The following is a 27,993-nucleotide window of genomic DNA, read 5'->3' on the forward strand; positions in this document are numbered from 1 at the left end:
AATACACCTCATAATTGCATATAGATTTGGTAGAGTTTTCATTCATTTTGCATAGATTTAACCCATGATTATACCAAACTTCAAACTCAGTTTTTGTAAACAAGACAATAAGCAATAGTATAAATAAAATCTGATAAAAAATGTATGAGGTAAACCAGAGGTTTGAAAAGTGTAGACAGTTCTGGGGCTGGAGAAAGAATGAAAAATTAATAAGGGACAAGAGTTTGTGCAGATAAAAACTCCACATCAGCCAAAACCTGAGGGAGCATTGAACATCAACCATCAGAACACTTTTTCAAAGCATTGAATATTTCATGGCATTTTGGGGGTCTTATCCTTTCTTCCTGCTCACTTTGGCACAAAGTTAACCTACTGTCCATTTTTTAGAGCAGTGGTTGCCAACCAGTGGGCCGTGGCAAAATTTTGGTGGGCCACAGAGAAATCTCGCCCCCAGAGCACCCCCAAAGCAATTAATCCAGGCTGTGCAGAAGCACAAGGCTGCACCGCCCACATGGCCCACAGGAACCCTCCCCGCTCACTCATTCCTTATCTGGTAAACTTGCCTGCTAAATTTCTATTTTTCCTTTTTCCGACCATCATCTGTTCTGCTGTGCTGGGAGATTTAGATTAGCTAGGAAGCAGGAAATGGTTGGATTCCTTGATTTCTAGCTAGTCTTTAGATCTTCGGCTCTGCTTCCCTTAGGACTGAAGGTTTGCTTGTAAGCAAATTCAGTGCAGACTCATGGCAAGCAAATTTGAGAGACTGAGCTAGCTGATGGCAGATAGATAGATCACTGAATGATTCTGTGAGCAACTCAATTTGCCTGATTTTGGGTAAAAGTTGCTCTTTTTTAAATAAAAAATTCAATATTTACATGCATGGCGTGTTGTGAGTTAATTTTGTGAGTTTGCTTGCAAGCAAATCTTATGTGACAGATTGAGCTAGCCAATGGCAGATAAATAGATTTCTGAATGAATCTGTGATTCTGTGAGCAACTCAATCTGCCTGCCTGCTTTGTCCGATTTTGGGTAAAAGTTGCCCTTTTTTAAATAAAAAATCCAATATTTATATAAATATTTATAATATTTACATACAAACCATGCCCAGCCAGTCACATGACCGCCAAGCCACACCCACAAATTAGGCCATGCCCACAGAACTGGTTAGTGGCCCCTGGGATCTAAAATTATGAGTTTGGTGGTCCCTGAGGTCCAAAAGGTTGGCGACCCCTGTTTTAGAGGATGTGGCCTCATGATACAACCTCTGTCTTATCCCCAGTTGCCGAGGAAGGCAACCTAAATTTGTCTTCAGCTATTCCAATTTCAGGTAGTGTTTTCCATCTTCTCCCAACACAATAATGGGCATGCTAATGATCTACAAAGCTGAGTTCGTAACCTTGGTCTTAATGCAGTCTGCATCTGGCACTTGCCAAGGACCTATTGGGTAAGTGAAGATGTTGCAGCCACAACTTTCAGTCATAGGATGATGCCCTTCATTCCCATTGTGGGTTGGACTTCAGGAGAACCTGAACATCAGGTTTGCACAGAACCATCTGCCCTTCTAGTGCCTGACCTGCACTTTGCAATCTGCCTTTCGTTCTAATTCAGAGGTCTCCAAACTTGAAAACTTTAAGTCTTGTGAACTTCAACTCCCAGAATTCTGGGAGTTGAAGTCAACAAGTTTTAAAATTGCCAAGTTTGGGGACCCCAGTTCTAATCTGTTTATTATTATTTGCCTATTAGATTTTTAACCTGCCTTTATTACTTTATAAGTAACCCAAGGTGGCAAAAATACCTAATGTTACTTCTTTCTATTTTCCCCATAACAATCGTGTGAGGTGGCTTGGACTGAGAGGGAGTGACTGGCCCAAGTGATTACTGCTTTGTCTTAATGTTTCCCTGCACTTGGCTTTAAAAGTTAGAGCAATATTGTTCTTGCTTCTTTTCTTCTTTTAGTTTTGGACTAACATCCAAGCTGAACGCAAGAACAATCTATGCTGGTTAAAGGGAAAACATATGAAGTAAATGGGAGAAGTTAAGCTTGAGAACCATTGGCTTAAACAAATATAAATGAGCTCATTCTCACTAATCTTTTAATTACTGAAGTTGTACAGGTAAGTGCTTGTTTACTAACCGCAACTGGGATTGGAAACTTGGTTCTTACATGAAGGCATCCCTAGTGAAACGGCACTTGGGCTCGTGATCTTACTTCAGCTTTACTTTGCTTTACACTAAAGACCTGCAAAGGTCATAAATATGAGAATGAGTCATAAAAGTACTTTTCTGTTACCATCATAACTGTGAGTGAGCAATTCCTCATTTTAAAAATACCACATAATCGACTCATAACTATTCTATACTATTAGATGACACCCGTAAGTATTTTGTGAGTAACACGTTTTTCAGAAGCTAAACCAACCCATTGGTTTTGCTGTTGTGCAATCTTTTCTGCCAAACATTTTGTTAAAATAGGGTCCACTTTTGAGTCAAATTTATTGGCAAACCAATGCCCATGGTTGAGGAGCCATCTTATTTCTGCACTTCCATAGATGCACACACTGCGAAGATGTATACCAGTGCAGGGAGGATAGAGGAAGTTCTCATGGTAGATCCATTTAACTAAACGGGTTTTGCTCTGAAGATCTGTGATATCTCCAGCTCCTCTTGAAATCTGTCCAGGTACTCCAGGCATACGAACAAGAGTTGCCCAGAAATGTTCATCTGGTGAATAAGTATCCTTTGACCATTCCAAAAAATCTTGAACTTGGGAATTGCCAAGAATATATTGTACAAAAGCTCGACATAAAACAAAGTATGCACTGCCTACAAAAATTTCAATATTGTGTGGAGGTGGACTCTTTAAAATACTAGTTTTCTCAAGCACCTTCATATATTCAAGATACCTTTTTTGAAATTCATGGTGATAGGTAAATCTTTCTTTTTTACTACTGCTTGGTCTTATAGTCTCTAACATGTTACCTCCATTAAGTCTCTTAAGTTCATATACCAGTTCAAAGTTTGATATCAGGGGAAAATCTTGGCCACACAAATTAATTACATACTTCCATGGAACTGCAGATTTCAATAAATCAGATAGACAATTCAAGTCTGCCTGCAGCCTTGAAATATAGGCATACTCAACCACTTCCAATTTGGATGCAATGAATATATTAGAGAAACATTTGGCCAGATTCTCCAAAGCCTGTTTGAAAGTGTCAGAAGACTTTTGATCATAATGAATACAGTAGACATTCTGACTACTATAAATTGTATGAATGAGCCGCTCGACCATTATGGCATCTTTGTGAACAACCAGAGAATAAGCTAAAGGGAATTCTTCCTCTTCTGGAGAAACGGCCTTTAGGTGATATTCTCTAATTGTTCGGTATTCCTGGCAGTTAGTGGTCATTGCTATAACATCTTCATCTTCTAAATCAATGATCTTTTTTCTCTTTATCTCTAAGACCTTTCCAATTTCCATGGGATCTAGGTTATAGATGAAAGAACAATTAATTCTATATGGGTCATATTTTTTTACAGGGCTGTACTTGTTTTTCACAAATGATGAAGTACTTAAAAATGGTTCTACAAAGTACGTATCTTTATAAAAGAATAAAATCCAATCAGCTTTGAGCATCAAGAGCAGCACGACTGTTAAAACCAGCATTAAAATATGCCGTCGTATTGGACAAATATTGAAGCATTTGAGTTTCTTCATTCTGTGAAAAGAAAGAGTCAAAGACTAATTAAAGACCATTGAATATGTTTATAAACAATACAAGAGTTAGCAATATAACTATTTCAGTGATAACATAAATGCATTTCCTTGTATTTCTCTCCTACAAATGCCAGCAAAATCCTTTAAAATGATTTAATAAAGGTTTGTTTTCTTGATTCAAAATTTTCTGCAGTCTTACCTGAGGAATGGATCATCTATTGTGGGTCATCTATGATCTCCTTGGCCAACTTCTTTCACTTGCTTTCTTGCCATACTTTCTCTAAGAATTGCTGATCAGAACTGCCTCTTCTCCATTCCGGTCAGCAGAAGTGGCTTTTCTTCTTCCCTATCAGAAGATGCCTCATTTGCTCCTACAAGAGTGAAAAAAAGATTTCAGCATGCCTGTATTACAGAATACAACGTTTCATAAAATCAGTTTTGGAAGAAACCCTCCCAAAACATTACAGAAAATACTGTTAGATGGATAGTCAAGAGACCCAGTTTGGTCCAGTGGTTAAGGCACCAGATTGGAAAGTAGGAGACTGTGAGTTTAAGTCCTGCCTTAGCTATGGAACCCATCGGGGCGGGGGGGGGACCTTGGGCCAGTCTCTCTCTCTCAGTCCAACCTACCTCACAAGTTTGTTGTTGGGGAAATGGGAAGAAGAAAGTGTGCTTGATATGCTCACTAGCTTGAGTTATTTGTAAAAATAATAAAGGCAGGATACAAAATAAATAAAATAAAAATAAGGACTGTGCTATTCACTTTATGATGATTGCTAGAATCTTGTTGACACAAGCTTTTCATTCTGTCCTGTCCATCAATGGGGATGGAACCCTCTGAAACCTGTCAGTGACTCTGATGTTATTGTGAGACAAAGAATAGCAATAGCACTTTAGCATATACCACTCCATAGTGCTTTACAGAACTTTCTGGTTTACAAATATTAGTATATTGCCCCCAACAATCTGGGTCCTCGTTTTATCTTGGGAAGGTGGAGTCAACTTTGAGGCAGTCAGGATCAAACTCCAGGCTATGGCCAGAATTTGCCTGCAATACTACATTTCACTGCTTCTGAGCCACTACTACGCCACCATGGCTCAAGAGAGGATGAAAGCAAGAGAATAAATAATCACAAATGAAGGTGAATAGGCATGTCCAAGGATAATATTGCAGGATCCAATCTCCTTGTGACTGAACCAGATTGAATCCTGCAGAATAAACAGTGTAAATCGCACTTTGTAATGACCCATAACTCCCGTTGTTCCTAGCTACTGGCCATGCTGCTAGAGATAGTAAATTGCAGTCTAAAATGTCTCAAATGTTGCATTAGACTGGGGAAGGATGGTTTAAAAAATTATCTTTCTCTTTACTTGTGATCTGCTAGTAACAATAAACATTTAACTTTGTTTATTGTTTTGGGGAAAAAAATGCAAACCGTAGTATGACATAAACACAATGCCTGATTGTGAGTTAAATGTATCACTCCGAGACACATCTAGGTACCATGGCAATGTTGGGGGAAAAAATCCATTCTGGAATAAGACAATTGCAACTAGAAAACATTATTACCTTTACATCAGTTATAGTTTTGAATGATTAACATATAGGTACTCCTTGATTTGTGAGACAGTGATTAAGTGAGTTTCGCCCAGATTTTATGACCTTTCTTGCCACAGTTGTTAAGTAAATCATTGAAGTTGTTAAATTAGTAACATGGTTGTTAAGTGAATCTGGCTTCCCCATTGAGTTTGCCTCTCAGAAGGTTGAAAAAGGAGATTGTATGACTCAAGGATATTGCAACTATCATAAACATGAACCAGTTGCCAAGCATCTGAATTTTGGATCTTGTGACCATGAGGATGCTGCAATGGTCATAAAGTGTGTGAAACGGTCAAAAGCCACTTTTTTCAATACCCTTGTAATTTTGATTAGTCACTAAACAAATAGTTGTAAGTTAAGGACTACTATATTCTAGTGTGCATACTTATTTATTTATTTATTTATTTATCACATTTCTTAACCGCCCACCTCTCTCAGATAGGGACTCTGGGCAGTGTAGAAAAGATCTAGAATTATTCTAGTATGACCTCTATTTTATTTTAACAAGGTGCCTTGTTTCTTATGAAAAAGGCTTAAGAAGAATAAAACGGCCTAATACAAAGATGCTTGTAGAATAATAGCTAAGTATGAATTAATCTAAAATTGTGTTAATGCATTCTCTTCATTTTCTGAAAATCCATCGCTATACATATAGGCTATAACATTTGTACAAAAGATTATATTATCCACTTGTGACCCCAAGAAAGCTTTCATATATAACCAACAGAGCCTGTACAAGAATTGCAATGTTTAGTTTTCAGCAAAGAAAACTTTTTAAAAGCATGGGAAAATAACCATATTAAACATGGTTAAATTAATTTCCCCCAGTTTCTCATGTCTGGCATATCACTCAAAGGACAAGTGTAGTTTTCGACGTGAAAAATATTACATACTGCTGTTGAAAAGAGTTGTGGCAAACTTGTCCCAATTATATTGTATTTAGAAACAACTTTATTAAAAAAAGGGGGGGGGAAGAAGCACCATGTGCACATAGCAGAATTCAATCCAATATTCCCCCTCTAGTATATTAAGTGCCTGTGCAAATGTTATCAGTAAGGAAGCCCAAACAACAGAGCAGATCCTCTCTAATTTGTTGAAACAGACCGTTCAAAAACACACTGTCAGCAGAGGATACACATACATGGGAATTGGCAGTATAATGGCTTGTTCAGCAATGTTCAGAAAGTATTGTTCAGTCTTTATTCAAAATCTGCAACAAGCTGAGAACTTTGACTCAGATATACTGATGAATGAATAAAAAGTAAACCAATGTTTGACTGATTCTGAAATAAATGTTGAATACAGTCATGTGTTTATAATGAAAACAAAGCAAAATGAGGTTACCTCTTCCTTTAAAGCATAAAAAGGCTGGATTTAACTGCAAGGTAGAGTATTTTAACCTTAGAAGTAGGTAGAGACATCAGAATAGAATTCAAAGATGATAAGATATAGCTGATAGGACAATTATGGCCTTTCAGATGTTCCTAAATTACAACTCCCCTCATAACCTGCCACTAGGTCATACTAGCTAGATCTACTCTACAGCAGGGGTCTACAACCTTGGCCACTTTAAGACTTAACAAAGCTGGCTGAGGAATTCTGGGTGTCTACAGTACTTCAATGTTTTTAATGTGAACAATGAGGCAATTTTTTCCTCTGCATATTTATTTGATTTTCAAAGAAGAGACTATCATTTAGAAAATTAGCTTTACTAAGAAATAACTATTTAGATTTTTACCAAAATATTCTATATAACAAAGAGCAATTAAGAGCAATAAAAGTACTTATATACAGAGGTGATAGATTTCCAATTTTCCTGACCTTCCTCACTGTTTATTGTTGCATTCTGCATGCTACACACAATATTTAACTGCATTACAAGGAGTGAGAGGATGGATACATACAGTAAAAAAAGGGAGAAAGGATATATTAAGGTGGCCTGGAAAATATATTACAGGTAATCCTTAATTTACAACTATTTGTTTAGGGACTTTTCAAAGTTACAACAGTGCTGAAAAACACTGACATTACGACTACACTTATGACTGTCATAATGTCCCCAGGGTCATGTGATCCAAATTTGGGTGCTTGGCAACTGGCATGTATTTATGACAGTTGCAGTGTCCCAGAATCATGTCATTGCCATTGGCGACTTTCCCAGCTGGTTTCCAACAAGCAAAATCAATCTGGGAAGCTAGATTCACTTAATAATCACGAGATTCACTGAATGACCACAATGATTGGCTTCATTGCTGCAGGTTATACAACTGGCACGATTCACTTAATAGCTGCCTTGCTTAGTGATGGAAACCAGTCTCAGTGATGGTTATAAGTTGGGACTACCTTTACATATAGAGTGTCTGTGACATTTGTAGTATAGCAAGACATGCCAACATACTTAGATCAGGGGTGTCACACTCGCGGCATCATGCGACATATCAAGACTTTTCTCCCATTCACTAAACTGGGCGTGGGCACGGCCAGTGTGTAACACATTCGGCCTGCAGGCTGAGAGTTTGACAGCCCTGCTGTAGATGTGTTCCTCAGAAGGGGTCCCTTTGCATCTGCCTTCTAACAGAGCAGATGTTTCATTGAGACATTGTTTTTAATAGTCAGCCAGATTTTTTAGATGCCTACAACATATCATAGCAAACCATCATGGACCTCCAAAAGGATACTTGCAGTAGCTTAATTCTGTCAACTTATTTAAAACTAAGAAACCTGTCATGGCCCCATCAGAGAAATTAGAATGGAATGGAATGGAACGGAACAGAACAGAACAGAATAACAGAGTTGGAAGGGACTTTGGAGATCTTCTAGTCCAACTCCTTGCTTAGGCAGGAAACCCTACGCCACTTCAGACAAATGGATATCCAATCTCTTCTTAAAAACTTCCAATGTTGGAACAGTCACAACTTCCGGAGGCAAATTGTTCCGCTGATCAATTGTTCTAACAGTCAGGAAATTTCTTCTTAGTTCTAAGTTACTTCTCTCCTTGATTAGTTTCCACCCATTGTTTCTTGTCCTGCCCTCAGATGTTTTGGAGGCACCTCCAAAGGTGGCAGCCCCTGAGATATCGGAACACTGCTATTATGTCTCCCTTTTCATTAGACTAGACATATCCAATTCCGGAAAACATTCTTTATATGTTTTAGCCTCCAGTCCCCTGATTATCTTTGTTGCTCTTCTCTGCACTCTAGTCTCAACCTATTTTTTATATCGTGGCGACCATTAATTGGAACTCCCCCTTGCCATGTTTAAACAGGCCAGGGTCTGTGGACAATGCTGTCGCATGCCCCTCAAACATTGGGGGAGATGATCAACCAAATGGGGAGCTACCTGCCTTCACAGACACGGGAGGATCGGATGCTGACAGGACTCCAGCAGGAGATCGACTCCGACAGATCTCCTCTGGTGAGGGACAACTGCCTCCTCCACTCAATCCAAGGGCAAGGAAAGCAGAGCAAAGGCAAGCTCAGGGAATGGCTAGGAGGCGACGTGGGAGAAGGTTGCCCCTCCCCTCCTCACAAGAAATACCTGGAGTGGAGTGATTTAAGGATAAGCCATGGGGAGTTAGTCTTGCCAAGAACAATTGTTTGTTTTGGATTACACTCCCCCCGGCTTTGATGTGTGCCTTTTTCCTTTGCTTTGAGGGCTGCTTTTCACCTTTGCTTTGAGGATTGCCCTTTATCTTGCCGTAGTCTTGTGGATTGCTTTTGCCCTTTGCTTTGCCTTCAGAACTGCCTCGGCCTTGTACCTTGCCTTTGCCCCAAGGACTGCCGTCGTCTTATGCCTGGACTTTGCCTTGTGGACTTTCCTGGTAATATATGGTCTGGGGGACTGAGGGTTGGCGCCTCCAGGGTAGCATGGGGGGAAGCCTTACTGCTCATTGGAAGGCCATTAGTTGAAAACTCCTTGGGGTCAATAAAGGACTTTCTAAAGGCTTTCCTTGCCTTGACCACCTGGGTCATAACAAAACCAGAGAACATTTCTTTGGTAAATATCTGCATTTAAAGGGAATTATATGAAAATTTCCCTTTTCTGCCATTATTTTCTACAAGGATGATTTTTTAATTCCTAAGATCTTATTGGTAAGAAAGTATGAAGGCATTTTCCTTCTCCATTTTCCCCTGCCTTTTAGAAAGTTTTCTTATATGAATAAATGGTAGAAAGGATCATTATAGCAACCAGTGAGTCATGCTACCAACTGCTATCATATCACTCATATTTTGTAAGTACATGCACCTCTTGTAAATTTTGTCTTGTTTTTGTCACAGTTCCAATTATGCTATCAACAAAGACCTCAATCTTCACGCAGTATAAAAAAGCTTAAAATATTAGAGTTTTCTCCACAGATGTAAACTTTTGGAAAGGAAAAGCAACCCATGTGACGTATATACTACAGGTAGTCCTCGACTTACAACAGTTCATTTAGTGACCATTCAAAGCTACAACGGCACTGAAAAAAGTGACTTATGACCAGTTTTCCCACTTCCCCATGGTCATATGATTCAGGTGCTCGGCGACTGGTTCATATTTATGAGGTTTGCAATGTCCTGTGATCAGCTTTTGAAATCTTCTGCCAAGCAAAGTCATTGGGGAATCCAAATTCACTTAACAACTGTGTTACTAACGTAACAATTGCAGTGATTCACTTAACAAATGTAGCAAGAAAAGTCATAAAGTGGACCAAAAATCACTTAACAAATGCTCTGTTTAGCAACAGAAAATTTAGGCTCGATTGTGGTCATAAGTCATGGATTACTGGTTATCTGTAATTTTGGCTCTATTAACTGAAATTTGGAACTTTCAATTTTGCCCTGTCCTCTGACTTCCTATTTAACATACTGACTAAACTTTTAAACACAGATCTATCAGACTAGATGTGTAGTGTAATGAATGAAGTGAGGTATTTTTGTGGCATTCTATATGTGAAATACATACATACATACATGCATGCATACATACAACAGGTGAAGCTGGGCAACATCAGATACCTGTACAATTAGCCCAGAAGCCTCCCAGGGCTGTGTGCTCTCTCCACTTCTCTTCTCTCTATATACCAATGACTGCATCTCAAAGGATCCCTCTGTTAAAATACTGAAGTTTGAAGCTAATACAACAGTGATTGGTCTCATTCAGACAACAATGAATCTGCATACAGATAGGAAGTTGAACAACTAGCCTTGTACAACCAGAACAATTTTGACCTAAATACACTCAAAACCGTAGAAATGGTGGTAGATTTCAGGAAAAAACCTCCTATACTACCACCTCTTACAATTCTAGACAACACAGTATCAACAGTAGAGACCTTCCAGTTTCTAGGTTCTATCATATCTCAAGATTTAAAATGGACATCTAATATCAAAAACATCATAACAAAGAATGTTCTTTCTGCGCCAACTCAGAAAGCTCAAACTGCCCAAAGAGCTTCTGCTGATTCAATTCTACAGAGGAATTATTGAGCCTGTCATCTGCACCACTGTAACTGTCTGGTTTGGCTCTGCAACCAAACAAGACAAACACAGACTTCAACAGATAATTAGAACTGCAATTGCTAAAAGCAATTGCTACCAACCTGCCTTCCACTGTATACTGCACGAGTCAAAAAGAGGGCTGTGAAAATATCTACAGACCTCTTGCATCCTGAACATAATTGTTACAACTTCTACCCTCAAAACGACCTATAGGGCACTGCACATCAGAACAACTAGACACAAGGGCAGTTTTTCCCCAAATGTGATCACTCTTCTAAACAACTAATTCCCATAACACTATCAAACTATTTAGTAAGACTGTATTACTATTATTCTTCTCATCCTTCCTATTACCTATCTCTTCCAACTTATAACTATAACCGTATTGTTTGTATTTTTATACTTATATTGTTTTATTTGTTCCCTAGTATGATTTGATTGCTTATTAGTAACCTATGATTATCACTGTTGTATCTTATGATTCTTGATGAAGGTATTTTATTTTTTCTTTATGTACATTGAGAGCCTATGCACCAAAGACAAATTCCTTGTGTGTCCAATCACACTTGCCCAATAAAGAATTCTATTCTATTCTATTTCCCACAATATCGTCGAAATGTTAAATTTTATGGTGTCTGCCTCCATGGACAGAGGCTTTTCAGTGGTTGCCCCACTGTTACTTTCTGTCATTGCTTGTAGAGTTTAAACAGACCCTAAAAATATTTTACTTACAAGTAGCCCCTATTTGGTATGTTTTAATTATTAGTATCATACAATCCTGTCTAATCAAAACTAAATTCCAATTCTGCACTTTTTATTCAGAGGTCACCACCAGTAAACATAGTCCTTGTTTCTTAGAAGACATGCATACTTTTAAGCTACAAATTTGCTTTTTTTAAAAAAATATATCCATCTGTTCTTTTATATTCTCAAAAAAAGTATGAAATTTGCTGAATAATGTAAGATGCTTTATTTTTTTCTGGACAAGAGGTGATAAATAACCTTAATGTATTTTAATCACTTCATCTGAATCAGACTGAAGTGATTGGTACTAGAAATATTTTTCAATTTCCCCCCCTAAATTTGAAATTATTGATTGGAGTAAATTAATTACAGTATTGATGTATTCCTCATCCATGCTAATAAATCTCTCATAGCCACATTTTATTGCCTGTGAATAACTTACTTGTAAGGAACATGTTTCTTTCAACTTAAAATATTACACATACAATGGAGTACAACTCTGCAAATGACCATCATTTGTGCTTGTTAAATCATGCTATTTATTGGCAACATCAGTTGTTATTTCACTATGGTTTGCATAAATCTAAAGATCTGATTCATAAAGTTTTTATTCCATGAATGGAAGACTATTAAGATATTAAAGACACTTTAACACACAGTTTACTACTATTGAGAAATGCAGCAGTACTGGGATTAGGAGATACAACTAAGTTCTGTTTTGGGGGAATAAAATAACCCAAATTATTAAGATATATATTTTATTTATTAAGCTATGAGTGCATTAATGCTGTATGATCTGTAGGCCATAAAAACTTATCCCTTTTAATAAAATGTATTAATTTGAAAAGGTGCTACCAGACTGGATTGAGATTCTGTGATTTTGGAGAAAAAAAAAAACCTGGAAAAATGTCCAAAAGTTCTTCTCCAAAGACAAAAATAATAGTTTTAATTCTTTGTTTATTATACAGTAAGGTATCCAAGCTATGAAGTATAAATTGTTTAAAATATGTTTTAATTTTATTTACGAATTACAAAAAATGAAAAAAAATGCTTAAATACACTAAAATAACCCGTATAAGAACGTTTATGCTTAGAAGAAAAAAATCAATAGAACCTCCACAAAAAAAGGAAGAATGCTTTTTTTTAAATCACAATCTAAGAAAGAATAAAAATTGACATTTTTAAGAGAAAAGCAAGCCAGCACATGACTCTAGTTTTGCCTATGACTTCACATGTCATCTAAACATATCCTATAGAAGGGTGTGTACACTCAATCTCATATATAATTTTAAAATGTATATTACAACATTACTGTATTTAAAACGTACAGTATCTCCATACTTTAATTCAAATAAAGGCAATAATGTTGTTTAATAACTTAAAAGATTGATTATATTATACAAATGTACACAAAACAATCTCTGCCATAGTACTTCGTATACATTAATGCATATACATTAATACATTAAAAGATAAAATGGAAATGTGAAATGGAAATAAAATATGAAATAGTATACATTTCATCAAGTTTTAGATTCAGATTTTTAAATATCATTTGGAGTTTTCTTTACCCTTTCCTCCACTTTTTTTAATGTATTACAGGAAATTGTGCAGTCACCATCTGGTTTAGTGGATTATATCAGCATATTATATTATTGTCGGATATCTCTAATTAACAGTGCTTTATCAAATATGTAGCTATCTTACATGAAGGAGAAAGACAACATTTCTCTCTGTTAAGAGAAAAAGAAAAAGAGGTTAAGATATTTTAAAATATTTACAATTTCATTCTTGCTTTCCTATCTAAGCTCTTCCAAGAATTAAACAAGAAATGTGTGAGTATCATGGGTGAATGTCAAATAACATGGGTTTTGTTATTTTAACTAACATAGTTACCTTGTATTTTAATTTGATTTATTTTCTCTCTTTTAAAATGATGTTCAGATTTATTAGCTTTTAACATTCCTAAACAGAAATCAAGCTGGAGACTACCTCCAGATAAGAAATATTTGTTAGTACAATTTGGAGTCTGGCTTATCTCTTTCATGAACTCTAAACAACCTTTCCCCCTTACAATTACGCCCCTTCTGATGTCAGACATCATTTTAATGAACGTGTGTGATATTATGGGATACAAATATGTAACATAATCAGAGTTGGAAGGGACCTTGTAGGTCATCTAGTCCAAGCCCCTGCCCAAGGGGGAGACCCTACACCATTTCTGGTAAATGGCAGTCCAATCTCTTCTTGAAAGTCTCAACTGGTGGTGCTCCCACAACTTCCGAGGGCAAGCTGTTCCATTGGTTGAATGTTCTGTCAGAAAGTTTCTCCTTATTTCCTGGTTAAATCTCCCCTTGTTCAGTTTCCATCCATTATTCCTTGTCTGCCTACAGGCGCTTTAGAAAATAGCTTGACCCCTTCCTCTCTGTGGCAGCCCCTCAAATATTGGAAGATCGCTATCATGTCTCCCCTTGTCCTTCTCTTTACTAGACTAGCCAAGCCCAGTTCCTGTAACTGTTCATATGTTTTAGTCTCCAGTCCCCTAATCATCCTGGTTGCTCTTCTCTGTACTTTTTCTAGAGTCTCAACATCTTTTTGATAATGTGCTGACCAAAACTGGATGCAGTACTCTAGGTGTGATCTTACTAAGGCTTTATAGAGTGCTATTAGTACCTCCCTTATGTAACTGATATCCTGTGCAAAGGGGAGGTTACTTTTATTCTGTCCGATCAACTTTCCTCTTGCATTTCCTTTGTTGTGTTAGCTATAAAAAGGAATGTAAGATGGGCCTTGAGGTTCTCCCTTTTCATAGAGAGATCCCACATTATCAGGGTACCCTAATAAACTGCTTTTAAATGATCTTCCGACTCAGTTGCTTATTGGGAAGGTAAGCTGAGGCAGAACCAAGAGCCAGATTTGGCTTTCATGGGAGAGGTAGCATAAACTTAACTTTGTTATTATTTTGTGTAATATAACACAAAATAATAAACATTGTGTAATACAACTTCATACTATTCATATTCATTATAAATAATATTATATAAGTATATGAACATATAAACATTCACCTTGATATTTTTTCTCAGCTGCCATATATATTTAATTTTGTACTACCCTGTAAATGTTTCTAATTGTTTTATGATTGTTCATCGCCTAGACTAGAGCCTCTTGTTTGCGATGGGCAGCTATAGACTTGAAGAAACGAAACAGAACTTTGTGATATAAACAACAGAATTAAGGAACAGACCTTTTAAGACAGCTGTTTGAATAACCAGGATTTAATTTACAAAGCTATTGAGCCACAATTCATTTCAAATGCCCTGTATTTATCTTCATTGTATATGGCTTACGGCAAGCAAATAAATCTTGCTAAACCACCTGGCTTTTTCAGTTGATGGAGAAAACATGCCTGGAGATGAAAGTTGTGACTATCAATTAGCAAAAAGAGGGTGGTTTCCAGTTTCTATCATGTTTCACGTACACGCATACATACATGCAAAATATTTGCTACACTATATTGCTACTATGATCATGAAAACCTATATCCATGTAACCCTTTGTTTATACTAAATTATTTACCCATTGAAATGATGGGGAACACTCTTTGTGCCTGTTCAGTTGCTAAATATATAGTGGAATATTATAACAATGATTCTATGGGGAAAAAAATTTCTATGGTATCTACTGATTCATGCTATTCTATAAATACGTATTTTAAACCAAAATATTTATCTCATACCCAAACAATAACAAATAAACCACAATAAATATTCTTCTTTTTAAATCATCACCATCTCTTCCAGCCAATTAGTGAATATCCACAGTAATAAGCAGAATTATAATTTACTTTCCAGATTTAGGACAGCCTAACATTTCAACTTCAAACAGTTTTTAAATTTAGATAAATATGTTTAAGCATATTTTTAAGTACAGCTGCAATGTTAAAATGATGTCGACCAGAAAGAAAATATATTTTCTTTGTGGCTGCATTTAGAAAACATAATAAACTCCCCCCACTAATACACACATACACCCCTCAACAACGCGGCTGGAAAACAGGCCACCAGGATGTTCTTGCTTAATAGTGCTCAGCATATCTTGAAGGCAACACTTGAAAGAGAAGCAGGGTGTCAAACTCACGGTCCGCGGACTGGATGCATTACGTGCTGGCCACACCCATCCCCGGTTTAGCGAAGGGGAAAAAAGTCATAATACATCATGTGATGTGATGCTGCGAGTTTGACACCTCTGCTCTAATGGATCAACTTTACCTATGATTTCACATGTCATCCAAACATATCCTATAAAAGTGTGTGTACGCTCAACCTCATATACAATTTTAAATGTTACATTATAATTTTACTGTGTTTAAACCATGTCCACTATGTCCATACTTTAATTAAAATAAAGGCAACAATGTTGTTTAATAACTTAAAAGACTGATTACAGATATACACCCAATCTTTGTAACAGCAGCTTAAAATAACAGCTGTCATAGATCCACAATTTGAGTACAACTTCATGCAATGTAGATAACTCAGAAAAAGAGAGTTAACAAACTACGGTGGTAGCATAAGAGGACATGTTTACTTACAGTAATGAAGTATTTACATTCTGAATTTGAAGCTGCTATAGCAGGAAGCAATATTTTCCTACAATTGTTCTAGATGCTAAATCTTGCTATTCAGAACTGACAGAGTTGTTATAATACAAAATATGCCAACCATTTCATTCAAGAGAAGCTCCCACAATTCTTGTCATACAGAGCTGATCATTTATAACTTTGTCTGGTCTTTGTAATACAGCTGTCCTTTGAAATGAACAGTGCAACCAAGTAATCAAAGTTTAATCTATTTACAACTAAGAATACGTACTTTCATGTAGAATAGATTTAAAGGTTCAGACTTTTAAATTTTCTTCAGGACAATCCTGATCACAAGAGACAGATCAAAATAAAAACTAAGTCATACTGATAATAATACAGGAAGTCCTCGACTTATGACCACAATTGAGCCCAAAATTTATGCTGCTAAGTGAGACGTGTATTGAGTTTTACCCCATTTTATGACTTTTCTTGCCACAGTTGTTAAGTGAATCACTGCAGATCTTAAGTTAGCAACACTGTTATTAAGTGAAACTGGCTTCCCCATTGATTTTGCTTGTCAGAAGGTCGCAAAAGGGGATCCTGTGACTCCAGGACATTGGAGCTGTCGTAAGTATGAATCAGTTGCAAAGCATCTGAATTTTGATCACATGATCATGACATGAGGATGTTAATGGTCATAAGTGTGAAAAACAGTCACAACTTACTTTTTCAGTGTTGTAACTTTGAACAGTCACTAAATGAACTGTTGTAAGTCGAGGACTACCTGTACATAGTTAATAAGAGTAACTTCCTCTTTCAATCTTTATGCTCTTTGTCATTATCAAAGATTCTGCACAAAATCCTTTGCTGCTGTCTTTTTTCCTTGTGTTTCATGTTAAACCCTTGAATTCCAAGATAGGCCACTCAAATTCTTTGATTTTTTTGATAGCTGCTGTTATTTCAAATGTTTCCTATTATTTTTTAGTATAGTACTGTATTTTATTATATTTCCTCCATGTCTATTTTTTTTTGCCTGGTCCACACTTCTGCAATCAAATGAAACATTAATGGTGCATTGTTTCAGGATTGTATTTCAGCACATTTTATGTTGGAGTTCCTTAATATTTTCTAAGAGAAGGCCCAGAGCTGTGATCCACGAGCACTGTATTCACCCTAGGTTCAATCTGTTTCTTGTATACATGAAGAACAATCTTATACTTAAACAAGTCTATTACACAACTTGTTAGCGTTTATGCATTTAGAACATACTCTGTTATTGAGCAGAACATTAATTCTAATTCATACGTATAAATGGATTATGAAACTTGGAACTATGTCAAAGAAACCACAATCCAAACCACATTTACTAGGCAATATGTCCCAGTACATTTAATAGAGCATGAAGGTACATGTTTAAACTGTTCTTGTAAATAAACAGATTTATAATGACTGAGTGTTGTAAATGTTTATTAGCTCTAACTAAAAGAGCACATACCGAAGGTTCTGCCATTTATAGCTTCTATTTTGTCTGAACTGACTTCTAAAAATGTTATGTGGTTAAAGTTTGCATATCATGTATACTTTATATGTTTTAAAAAACAAATATCTAGACTAGGTGTGTCAACTGACACATATGTTTACTTGAAATTTCAGCTTGTCAGCTCATCATTAGATTATGTTGATGGGATTAATAGATATTGGGAAAGGCTGGATTCCTTTATTCAAGAAGTTATGTAATGATCTGTGTTTGAAAAGATGATTCAGAAGGGGGCGGGGAGACACATATCACACCCATTGGCAACCTCTTGAAAACTTTTTCTCAAACTTGTAGTGTTTCAGAACAATCCTGAGAAAATATATCTTTGGTTTAAGGAGGTGCAAACAGAAACAAAGTGTGTATCAACATATGCTTTGAATCATATTTTTCTTTGTTAATCCACATATAATGCAAAACCCTGCTGTTTAAGTTAGCTTTTCCTTCTTTCTGAGCATATCTGACAGATTTTAGATCAGAATTCACTTCAGCATCACCATTTTCACTGTTATATTGCTACTATTTGAAAACTGGTGGTTCTAATTTAATATTGCATTATTTAAAAACAGGATATTGTTTAAAGGAATACAAAGAATAACATTACAAAACGCTATAAGCAAAAACATTTTCTTCCAAATTGTCCCAATTGTATTTCAAATATACAGTTAGAATGCATGTAAACTTAGTCAATAAGCTCATTTTAATACCTGGATTTGTTTTAAGAAAAAAATATATGAATAAGCATTCAAATTTAATTTCACTTTTCCAATGTAAATTAATTCACAGTATGTAATTATTTTTGCTGAGCCAAGCATTCTGCAAAAAAGCCAGGCTTGCTGGCTTTTGAAAGACCTGTAGTATCAGGGCCAGCTGTACATTGGGGTGGGGGTGGCAGAGGTGGCATTCAGCAGGTTCTGACAGAGAACCGGTAGCAGAAATTTTGAATAGTTTGGAGAACCGGCAAATACCACCCCTGACTGGCCCCGCTTCCATCTATTCCTGCCACCTGAGTCCCAGCTGATCGATTGGGTCTTCTTTGATTGCCCTGCACAGGAGAACGGAGCTGGAAAGCAGGTTAATGGGATGGGGAGGGAATGGGGATTTTGCAGTATCTTTCCCCTGCCACGTCCACCAAGCCACTCCCACCAAGCCACACCACACCCACCAAGTCATGCCATTCCCACCAAGTCACAGCCACAGAACCGGTAGTAAAAAAAATTGAATCCCACCACTGGGGGGGGGGGTGTAGGGTGGGAGTTAGATCACTACCAAGAACAGGGGCTGCGTGAAGAGTCATCACAAGGGGACATTGTTTCAGAGAAGAGACCTGAAGTACGTCCTCTTTATGGGGCATGTGGCCTGGGGGATACTCTTGGAACATGATGGCCTTTCAAATTTCCCACAAATAACAATGCCAGGTTGATTATAGGGTGGGGACACCTAAAGCCAGATAGATTCCCTAAGTCAGACCTACATTATTATGCTGTGTTTTGTCATTGGTGGCTGCTTCTCCTGTTGGCTGGAAGTTGGCAAAGCCAGCGGAGAAAACAGGTCACCTTGAATATAATGAGTGGAATATTTACAGACCAGAACAATGCCATTAACAGTGATTTAAAAAAAAAAGGCAGAGTAGGGACTGGCAATAGGGACAGCAGATTTTATGCTGCTACTGTTTTACACTTAACTCACTAGATGCAAATAGAACCGAATGCGCCAGTGGTTGGCTAGATTCCAAAAACATATTAAGCTACATACTAGCCAAACAACATCGTAGCCTTGCATGTTGTGAATGTTACTATTTATTTATGTGCGAGAAAGGCTGCTATGGCTTGCTCAACGAACTGTAATTAAGATAAACTGTGTTTTAACCTGGCTTAGCTGAATACAAAGTCTTGTACTAGATTAGCCAAAAGAGCTCTATGTGCATGTAGTCACTGAAAAGAAAAAAGAGGGAAGTGGGAGAGAATCAAATATCTTTTTAATTAAGTGAAGTGGCAGTAAATTTTAAAAAAATGAATACTGCAAGCATTTTGTCAGGATCTAGATAGTAGCAGTTTAGGCAGGCCTGCTCTGTTGTTTTGTGGCCTTCTGGAATCTTCTCCGCCTGGAAGTGAGATTTGGTCCATCCCTCTCAACGTTTTGCAATTCGCTCAAGATCTGGCTGTGTTGTCAGGCCTGAGAGCCCCAGGGGAGGGGAGAGATTCCGTGATGGCACCCTTACTGGAGTTAATATTTCATAGAATAACAGAGTTGGAAGGGACCTTGAAGGTCATCTAGTCCAACCCCCCTGCTCGAGCAGGAGAATCTATTCCAAATGTTAGCCTCTACCTGGGATCGAACTCACAGCCTCCTGATTGTCATCCTCTCTTCTTTTGTGTACCTTTTTAAAAGTCTTTTTTTTTTTTAAAGGTGACTGTTTTTAAGGTTTTTTTTTTAAATTAAGCGTGGTATGCTGCACAGAGTCACTTTCATCTGAGATGAAAAATAAATAAATAATGATTTTGAGTCTAGAAATAAAAGTTAAGAAGCACAGTGAAAAACATGGGACTAAAATTAAATATAAACAAAACCAGACAAATGATAACATGTAGAACCATTAGTTTTGGAACTGACATTGAAGCAGTGAATAATTTCTGCCCTTTAGGATCAATCGCTGACAATAAAGAAACAAGTAATCGAGTAGGAGTTGGTACAGAAATCATGAAGGCCTTGGATTCAGATACTGTGATATGTCTCTATCTACAAAAAAAAAATCAGAATTATGGAAGCAACGGTATTTCCTATGACACTCCATGGAAGCAGAGTTGGACTTTGAAAAAACAGGACAGAAGCAGTACTGATGTTGAACTTGGACATCGGAGAAGAGAAATAGATGATACAGCAAATCTATCTGGGGTTCATTCAAGGTGCAAATGACCAGGCTCAAATTATCCTATTTTGGACATATTATGTGAAGACCTAGGTCTCTGGAGAAGGCTGTAATCCTGGGAAATGTGGAAGGAAAGAGAAGAGACCGACCAGCAGCAAGATGGATTGTTACACTTGTGATATGAGGACCACTGCAATATCTGAAAGATCAGAGTAGGGACAGATCATCACAAAGAAAATCTATGTGATCACTAAGAGTCAACACTGGCTTGATGGCACATAATCATAGCATTTGTGATATCTACAGTGATGATGTAACTAGCACAAGTACAATCTAGTCTATTTCTACAAAAACTAATTCTATATTATAAACTGCAACTTACTCTTAATAGACAAAGGCCACATACTACAATGATTTGCAAATACAAAAATCATCCTATTTAACCACGCTCAGTAACTAAATTATGAATAACATAAAAGCAATTTTAAGGAAACTGAAAATCATTAAACCTCCTTGCAGAACTTCTATGTCAGTGACTGTGTTCATACAAAATTCATAGCTTGCTTAATCATTGTTCAGTCAGGACAATCAGTCACAGTGTGCCCATTTCACATACTACCAAGCCATGAACTACAGTCAGAAAGTAAAAGTGAATGAGTTCACATATCACAATAAACCAAAATTAAACAAACCACACTGGGGCTGGACAGACAGCCATCTCCTCCCTCCTCTCTTTTGAATTACAGGATATCTGATCTTTGACTCCCGTATATTATTCCTAATCAAATTAATCATATAAGACAGGAACGGGCATAAATTCTCACTTTTGATAGCAATAAACCAGAAATCTGGATTTGGCCATCATGCAAATCTTTACAGTTCTGGCTTGATGTTTGTGTGAAGGGATTAAGAAAGAAGCGGTGTATATCAGCATATGGCCTGCTTATCTCTAGGGACTATGGTGCCAGCTCCCAAATACTTTTCAGACATTTCAATATGATTTCAACATATTTAAGAACATATTTATTTCCGTCAAAGAGGTTTTACCCTGGCCAGGGCAATACTATAAAATCCTATCCTTAACTAATACTTTATTGCTTATGGATTCTTTATATCATTGCATTTTTTCATAGTAATCTACATAAAACATGGATTTCTTGTTTAATTGAACTGGTTGTACTTTATTAGGTTGTAATGTTTTTATATTTTAATTATGTAAAATTAATTTTATCTAGTTGCTTTGGTTATTTTGAATTGATTACTCATTACAAATTTGTAAAAGCAATTAATTCATCTATCATTTACACTAAGGAATAATTTTATTGTTCATTGTTTAATCCCATTTTCCAAATATTTGTCTTCCAGGTATCTCCTTTGAAAATCTAAAAATTACCTGGATTATCTCTTGACTGTTTTGGAAAATAGAACACTACCACTGAGTGAGAAACTGCTGCTCAAATACACCATCATATTCAGCCCATCTTGGAAAGTCTCAACAAACACAAAGTTACTTGATAGGATACTTGTACCCTATTTCACATGTAACCTGTATAAACAAACTGTGTTCTTACTTTTGCTCTTCCTCTCTCATCTTTATTTAAATTCCACATCACTCTAGATATACTACATACTTGATTATGTGAGCTGCAGTTCACAAAAGCTTATGCCTATTAATAAAACATTGTTAGTTGAAAAAGGCGTACCAGACTGCTCTGATTTTTTTCCAACAAAGACTAACTCAGCTCTCCTCCTACAATATCTAGCTAATTTTTAGTTTTATCTATCTCCTCTCAGAATCAAACTTACATTCATTATTACCAGGCTCAGTATGTCATTTTTCTTTTCTGAGAAATGCTTTACAGCATGAGAACACATAACCACATAGCAGGTACAAAGGGCAGCCAAGCAATCCTAGGAAAAAAGACAGACTGCATCCGCCTTCCAAAACTTCAGGAAAACATTATGCTCATTTTCACACAAGTTCCAAATCATCTTTTCCAAATTATTTCTGAAGCACTGCACAGCCTTAATGTGTATATATTGCTACAGTGGCTTTTCTCAATTTGATATCATTCAGATATATTGGATCTTAATTCTAAGGCAGACCCTCTAATTGAGTTCTCAGCAAATGTGGCTTCAGCACTGAAATTCTATTACAGGTAGTTCTTGACTTACAACGGTTCATTTAGTGACCTTTCAAAGTTACAAAGGCACTGAAAAAATGACTTATGACCATTTTTCACGCTTACGGCTATTGTAGCATCCCCATGGTCTTTTGCAACTTTCTCACAAGCAAAGTCAACGGGGAGGCCAGATTCACTCAACAACCATAACTTAACAACTGCAGTGATTCACTTAAGAACTGTGATAAGAAAGGTCTTAAAATGGGACAAAACTAATTTAACAAATGCTTCACTTAGCAACAGAAATTTTGGGCCAAATTATGGTTGTAAGTAGAATAGAATAGAACAGAACAGAACAGAACAGAATAGAATAGAATACTTTTATTGTCATTGCATTCTACAAATACAATGAAATTTGAAAGCTACTCCAGCACAGTGTCCCAAACACATCACAATCACACTACAGAGTATTTAAAAATTAAAATAATTAAAATAATAATTAAAAACCTAGTCTAAAACATATCTAAAACATATAGTAAGTTAGATAGTTTAAAAATGCCACAATATACGGAGGGCTAAATCACATGTGCATTGTTTGATTCAAGACAATTATTGCCTTGGAAAAGATACTTTTTCTCAGTCTATTAGTCCTCATTTTAAGACACCTATAACGCCTCCCTGATGATAACAGTTCAAAATATGAATGTCCAGGATTAGAACGGTCTGTGGAGATTTTTAGTGTTCTAGAGAGGAGTCTGGTCTTCGCAGTCTCTTCCAAAGAAGAAAGAAAGCAACCGATGATTTTTTGTGCTGTGTTTATAACTCTCTGGAGCATCTTCTTATCCACTTACAGAGCATCCACCATACCACACCATTACACAGTATGCCAAAATGCTCTCGATGGTAAAAAGTAACCATCAACTTCTTACCCAGACCACTCTTTTTCAGCAGCCTCAGAAAGTGCAGGTGCTGTTGGCACTTTCTTTGCAGTGGCCATAGTGTGGACCAACCAAGTAAGGTTGTTGGAAATATGAGTTCCTAGAAATTTAAAACTATGAACTCTTTTCACACAGTCTCCATTGATATATAGTGGGAGAGGCTCTATTTTGTGGAGCTGGTGTCGCGACGATACGGCATGAGATCTTGGAGATCGCTGCCAATATCTTTGCTCCTGGACAGTCCATTTGGATCCAAACCGTCCCGAAGAGACGGTGAATGCAAAGAGCGCATCCTGTCAATCCCAGGGATACCACAAAGTCCCTGGTTGATCCAAGAGAAGCTCTTTTTGCTAGTGGCAAAGAGGCAACCATTAAAGCTGCTGAAGTTGGGACAGCTCTGAAACGAAAAAGAATGGAAAGAGAAAGTGTGCTGGTTTGGTGAGAAATTTTTCGTTATTTTTAGATTTGAAAGGACATCCTAAGGAAAAGAAAGAATCTGTAAAAGTTTTGACAGAAGTGATTAAGCAGCGATTTTAAACAGGAATGTCAAAGTAATATTTTTATTTTTTTTTCTTATTGCTGGATTTTCTACATACAATTTTATATTTTGAAACTGGACTGTTTTTTTTTCTTCTTCCACTTATTCTTTCTCCTCTTTTTGATTTTATAATATTTTAGGCTAGAGACTCCCTTTTAGTTATCTTTTTTAATATCTCATTATATATGGGAGTCTCTGTGGTTAAACTGGGAGAAGACTAAAAGACAATGTTATTTGAAAATTCCAGTCTGGCTATCGACTATTGAAGCATTTTCTTATCCTATAATATATAAAGAGGAACAGTTAGATATGGTGAAATATTGAATGAAAAGGGTGAACTTAATTCTATATAATAACTAGAGGAACAAGGTATAAAGATGAATTGGTTTTCATATGCGCAAATACATTCAAGGTATGATAAAGACTAAAGCAGAAGGTTTCATTGATAAATCGACTGATTTAGATAAGATTTTGACAGGTACTGATGAAAAGGTGATTAAAAAATTGTATGGATATTTATTAGAAATTAAACTAGAAGAAGAACAAGTTAAAGAAACAATGATTGCTTGGGGGAAGAATTTTGGATATGGGATTGATCTAGAGAAATGGCAAAAATTGTGGTCTCAAAATTATAAAATGACAATGTCAACAGCATATAAAGAAAATCTGTATAAGATGTTTTACAGGTGGCATTTTCCCCTGACAAGAATAGCAAGAATGTTCAAGAACAAATCTGAAAAATGTTGGAAATGTCATCAGATACCTGGCTCATAATTAACATATGTGGTGGACTCATGCGGATGCTAAAAAATATTGGACTAAAATCCACACATGGTTGGAAAAAATGACAAAAAAGCATATAGATTTGAAACCAGAGATATTTTTATTGGGAATTTTACCTGAAATATATAGTAAAGAATTGAAATACCTGATTGTAAATGTATTAACAGCGGCTAGGATTGTATTTGCCAGAAATTGGAAAAATGAGAAAATACCATCACCGGAGGAAATCATTAAGAAAATATTGGAATGTGCTGAAATGAGTAGATTGACATTTGAAATCAGAGAACAAGATGATAAACAATTTTATAAAATTTGGGATCTATTCTATCAATGGTTAGACAATAAAACATGGTAATGAATTATGTAGTTTCTTAGAAAATAATAAATATATAAAGAGGTATTCTTTTCTTATTATATCTACAAAATGATCATAGGATAGATTTGAGATGATAATACGAACTATCATAAAACAATTTAAGTTAATATGATTATTTCATAAAACATGAATGAATAAAAGTATAGTCAAATGATTAACAATGATATTAATGTATTTAATACTTGATTGAAAATATGAGAATATGTACAATGTAATTGTAATTGAACACTATGAAATCGAAGCACAAAACAATTGGTAAACCAACCGGCACACTGTATGTATATATAGGGAAGATGGCTTGATGTTTTTATGTTTTGTTTGTCTATGTTCGTTTTAAAAACCAATAAAAAAAAATTAAAAAAAGAAAAAGAAAGTGCAGACGCTGTTGGGCCTTCTTTGCAGTGGCCATAGTGTGGACCAATCAAGTAAGGTTGTTGGAGATATGAGTTCCTAGAAATTTAAAACTATGAGTTTTATAAGTCAAGGATTACCTGTAGTTGATTTTATCCTTTTACTTTCTTTCATAAAGCATTGTTGGAAAACATTGGGTGGTTTATTTCTCCTTCAAAAAAAAACCCAGTTTCCAGACAAACATAATAATATTTAGTAGTATCTAGGATAATCAAAATAAAATGCTATTCCACTGATTTCTCATTATCGTTATTCAGATCATATATACTTCAAGAGCCACCACTTTATACTCTGTAAAGTATAAAATATACATATAAGTGCTTTCCTGTAACTTAAATCCATCATTTCAAAACCTGCGGAGAGGAGGTTCTGTTCTTCTTCAATGAGACATCGTTGTAGGATTTGTAGAACACCATCATATTCTCCTAACAATCTATTGAAGGCTAAATATGCACAGCATCTTCACTCCCTCAACGTAAGACTTGCCCTTTAATCTTCCTTTTCTGACCCTGTTCCAAAGCATAAAATCCAGAACTGGGCAAATCCTATATACTTCCTTTATATTAATTTAATTAGCGATATAAATGTATTATTTTAACTAATTGGGTGCACGCATTGGCCTAGCACTGCATACAGAACACTGTTCCTGTACTCCTTATGTACACAGCCAATGTGTACTTCTTCTGACTGATAGCAATTTGGCAATTCAAATCTCACCAGACTCAGGGTTGACTCAGCCTTCCATCCTTCCGAGGTGGGTAAAATGAGGACTCAGATTGTTGGGGGCAATATGCTGACTCTGTAAACCGCTTGAAGAGGGGCTGTAAAGCACTGTGAAGTGGTATATAAGTCTAAGTGCTATTAAGTCAATTAGAATGTTGCAAAAATTGAGGCAACTGCTAGATCAGGGGTGGGCAAACTACGGCCCGGGGGCCACATCCGGCCCGTTGGTCTTTTTAATCCGGCCCGCCGAAGATTGGTACAGAATTAAGGCTTGATGTGAATGATTGAATGATTGCATTCATTTGATTTTGACTTGTAATGACAGGCATTTTGACACCAGGTGGCGGCCCGTCTGTCAAATTTTAAAAGTCAATGAGGCCCCTGAGCCAAAAAGTTTGCCCACCCCTGTGCTAGATGAAGCAAAGAGATATAGAAAACCCTCAACTTTTTACTGCCCTCTAGTCATCCCCTGCATTTTTACAATCCAGGTTTCACACCTTTGTCAGCAGCCTAAATATGATTACACCCTGGACAACTTCCTCAAATGATTATTTCTGTGGACAAAACATCATCAGAACTCAATACCCTTAACACGCCCTGCAAGGTAATTACCACTGTACGTTAGGAGAACACTTCAAAGACTACATGAGAAGAGGGCATGCTCATATGCAGCAACAAGCTGAACTTGTATGCTGGCTGAGGAATCCTACGTGCTATACATGCAAAGCTTTTTTAAAAAAAACAACACAGCACCCCTGAATATGAAGATCTGATTTACAGACTATTCTAAAGTGATGGCTTATCCCAAGTAGTTGGTAATCATGGCTAATAGCTTAGCTTGCTGTACAAACTGGCTCCCAGAAATGAAACAAACTTAATATTTTGCATTGTTAAAAAAAAAAAAGGGCAAGAATCTTGCAAAAGTCCTACAGCAGTGCTAAAATTAAATCCGGGAAATGGTCAGTCACATGCAATCACAGGAAGCTCTCAAGAACTTGCCTGAGTTTCCCAACCAAGTGCTGGAGAGCAAAAGCCAAGCCAATTCCAAACTGAGGTGGGAGAGAATCGGATGGAAAGCATTTACATTACCGTCCGGAGGAAAATCTTCCCAAGCAGGCATTCAAGGCTGGTCAGCCTTGGTTTCTAAAGTGAACGGGCTCCTCTCGTTTTCTCTCGGTCCACCGGAGCGAAGACACAGGCAGATGGAAAGTTCTTTGCTTCTCTGAAAAGTGAACTCGCGGGCCGAGGCGGGTCCCAACCTGGCTGCGGTCGCGCCGAGAGAGGGAGCAAGCAGGGCGTCCTACCCCCTCCCCACCTGGCCTGGCCGCGCTCACGTGGCCGGTTCCCCCCCTCCTGCTTTTTCGCCCCGCGTCGGTACCTCCGAGAAAGGAAGCGCGAAGGAACAGTTTGCGGCTGCAAGTGAAGCTTCCGTGACGCGGGCGGCGGAGGAGGAGGAGGAGGCGCGGCAGTAGCGCCTCAACACCCGAAAGGGAGGAGCGCAAACTGCAGCGGCACATTTTCCCACTCCGTCCCGGGCCGTCTCCGGCAGCAGCCTGAGAACAGCGTGACGG

General features: G+C 37.0%; 1 protein-coding gene and 1 long non-coding RNA gene across 5 annotated transcripts in view; one reads left to right on the top strand and one right to left on the bottom strand.

Moving 5' to 3' along the window:
* The window catches only part of LOC148127390 (uncharacterized), a 28,483-nt gene extending 6,257 nt beyond the window's left edge, over positions 1-22,226 (top strand). The window contains exons 2-3 of one of the 3 annotated variants that reach the window (XR_015742325.1): positions 1,957-2,114; positions 3,541-3,677. This is a non-coding gene — a long non-coding RNA (uncharacterized LOC148127390). Of the gene's footprint in view, positions 1-1,956; positions 2,115-3,540; positions 3,678-21,895 lie in introns of those variants that run through there. The other 2 variants (XR_015742323.1, XR_015742324.1) reach the window with 2 other exon arrangements.
* GCNT4 (glucosaminyl (N-acetyl) transferase 4) lies at positions 26-27,976 on the bottom strand. 2 transcript variants are annotated; one of them, XM_026717972.2, is made up of 3 exons: positions 27,512-27,976; positions 3,918-4,089; positions 26-3,719 (listed from the first exon to the last, which is right to left on the bottom strand). In XM_026717972.2, exon 3 carries the CDS (start codon positions 3,716-3,718, stop codon positions 2,363-2,365), a length of 1,356 nt encoding a protein of 451 aa, XP_026573757.1. In that variant the 5' UTR covers position 3,719; positions 3,918-4,089; positions 27,512-27,976; the 3' UTR covers positions 26-2,362. The 2 variants fall into 2 exon arrangements, with proteins under 2 accessions (XP_026573757.1, XP_087783308.1); XM_087927182.1 differs by having other exon boundaries at positions 27,507-27,976.
* Positions 27,977-27,993: the final 17 nt, after the last annotated feature.

This window comes from Pseudonaja textilis, chromosome 2 (genome assembly GCF_049901715.1).
Source record: "Pseudonaja textilis isolate UNSWEBS1 chromosome 2, rPseTex1.2, whole genome shotgun sequence".
Taxonomy (NCBI): Eukaryota; Metazoa; Chordata; class Lepidosauria; order Squamata; family Elapidae; genus Pseudonaja; species Pseudonaja textilis.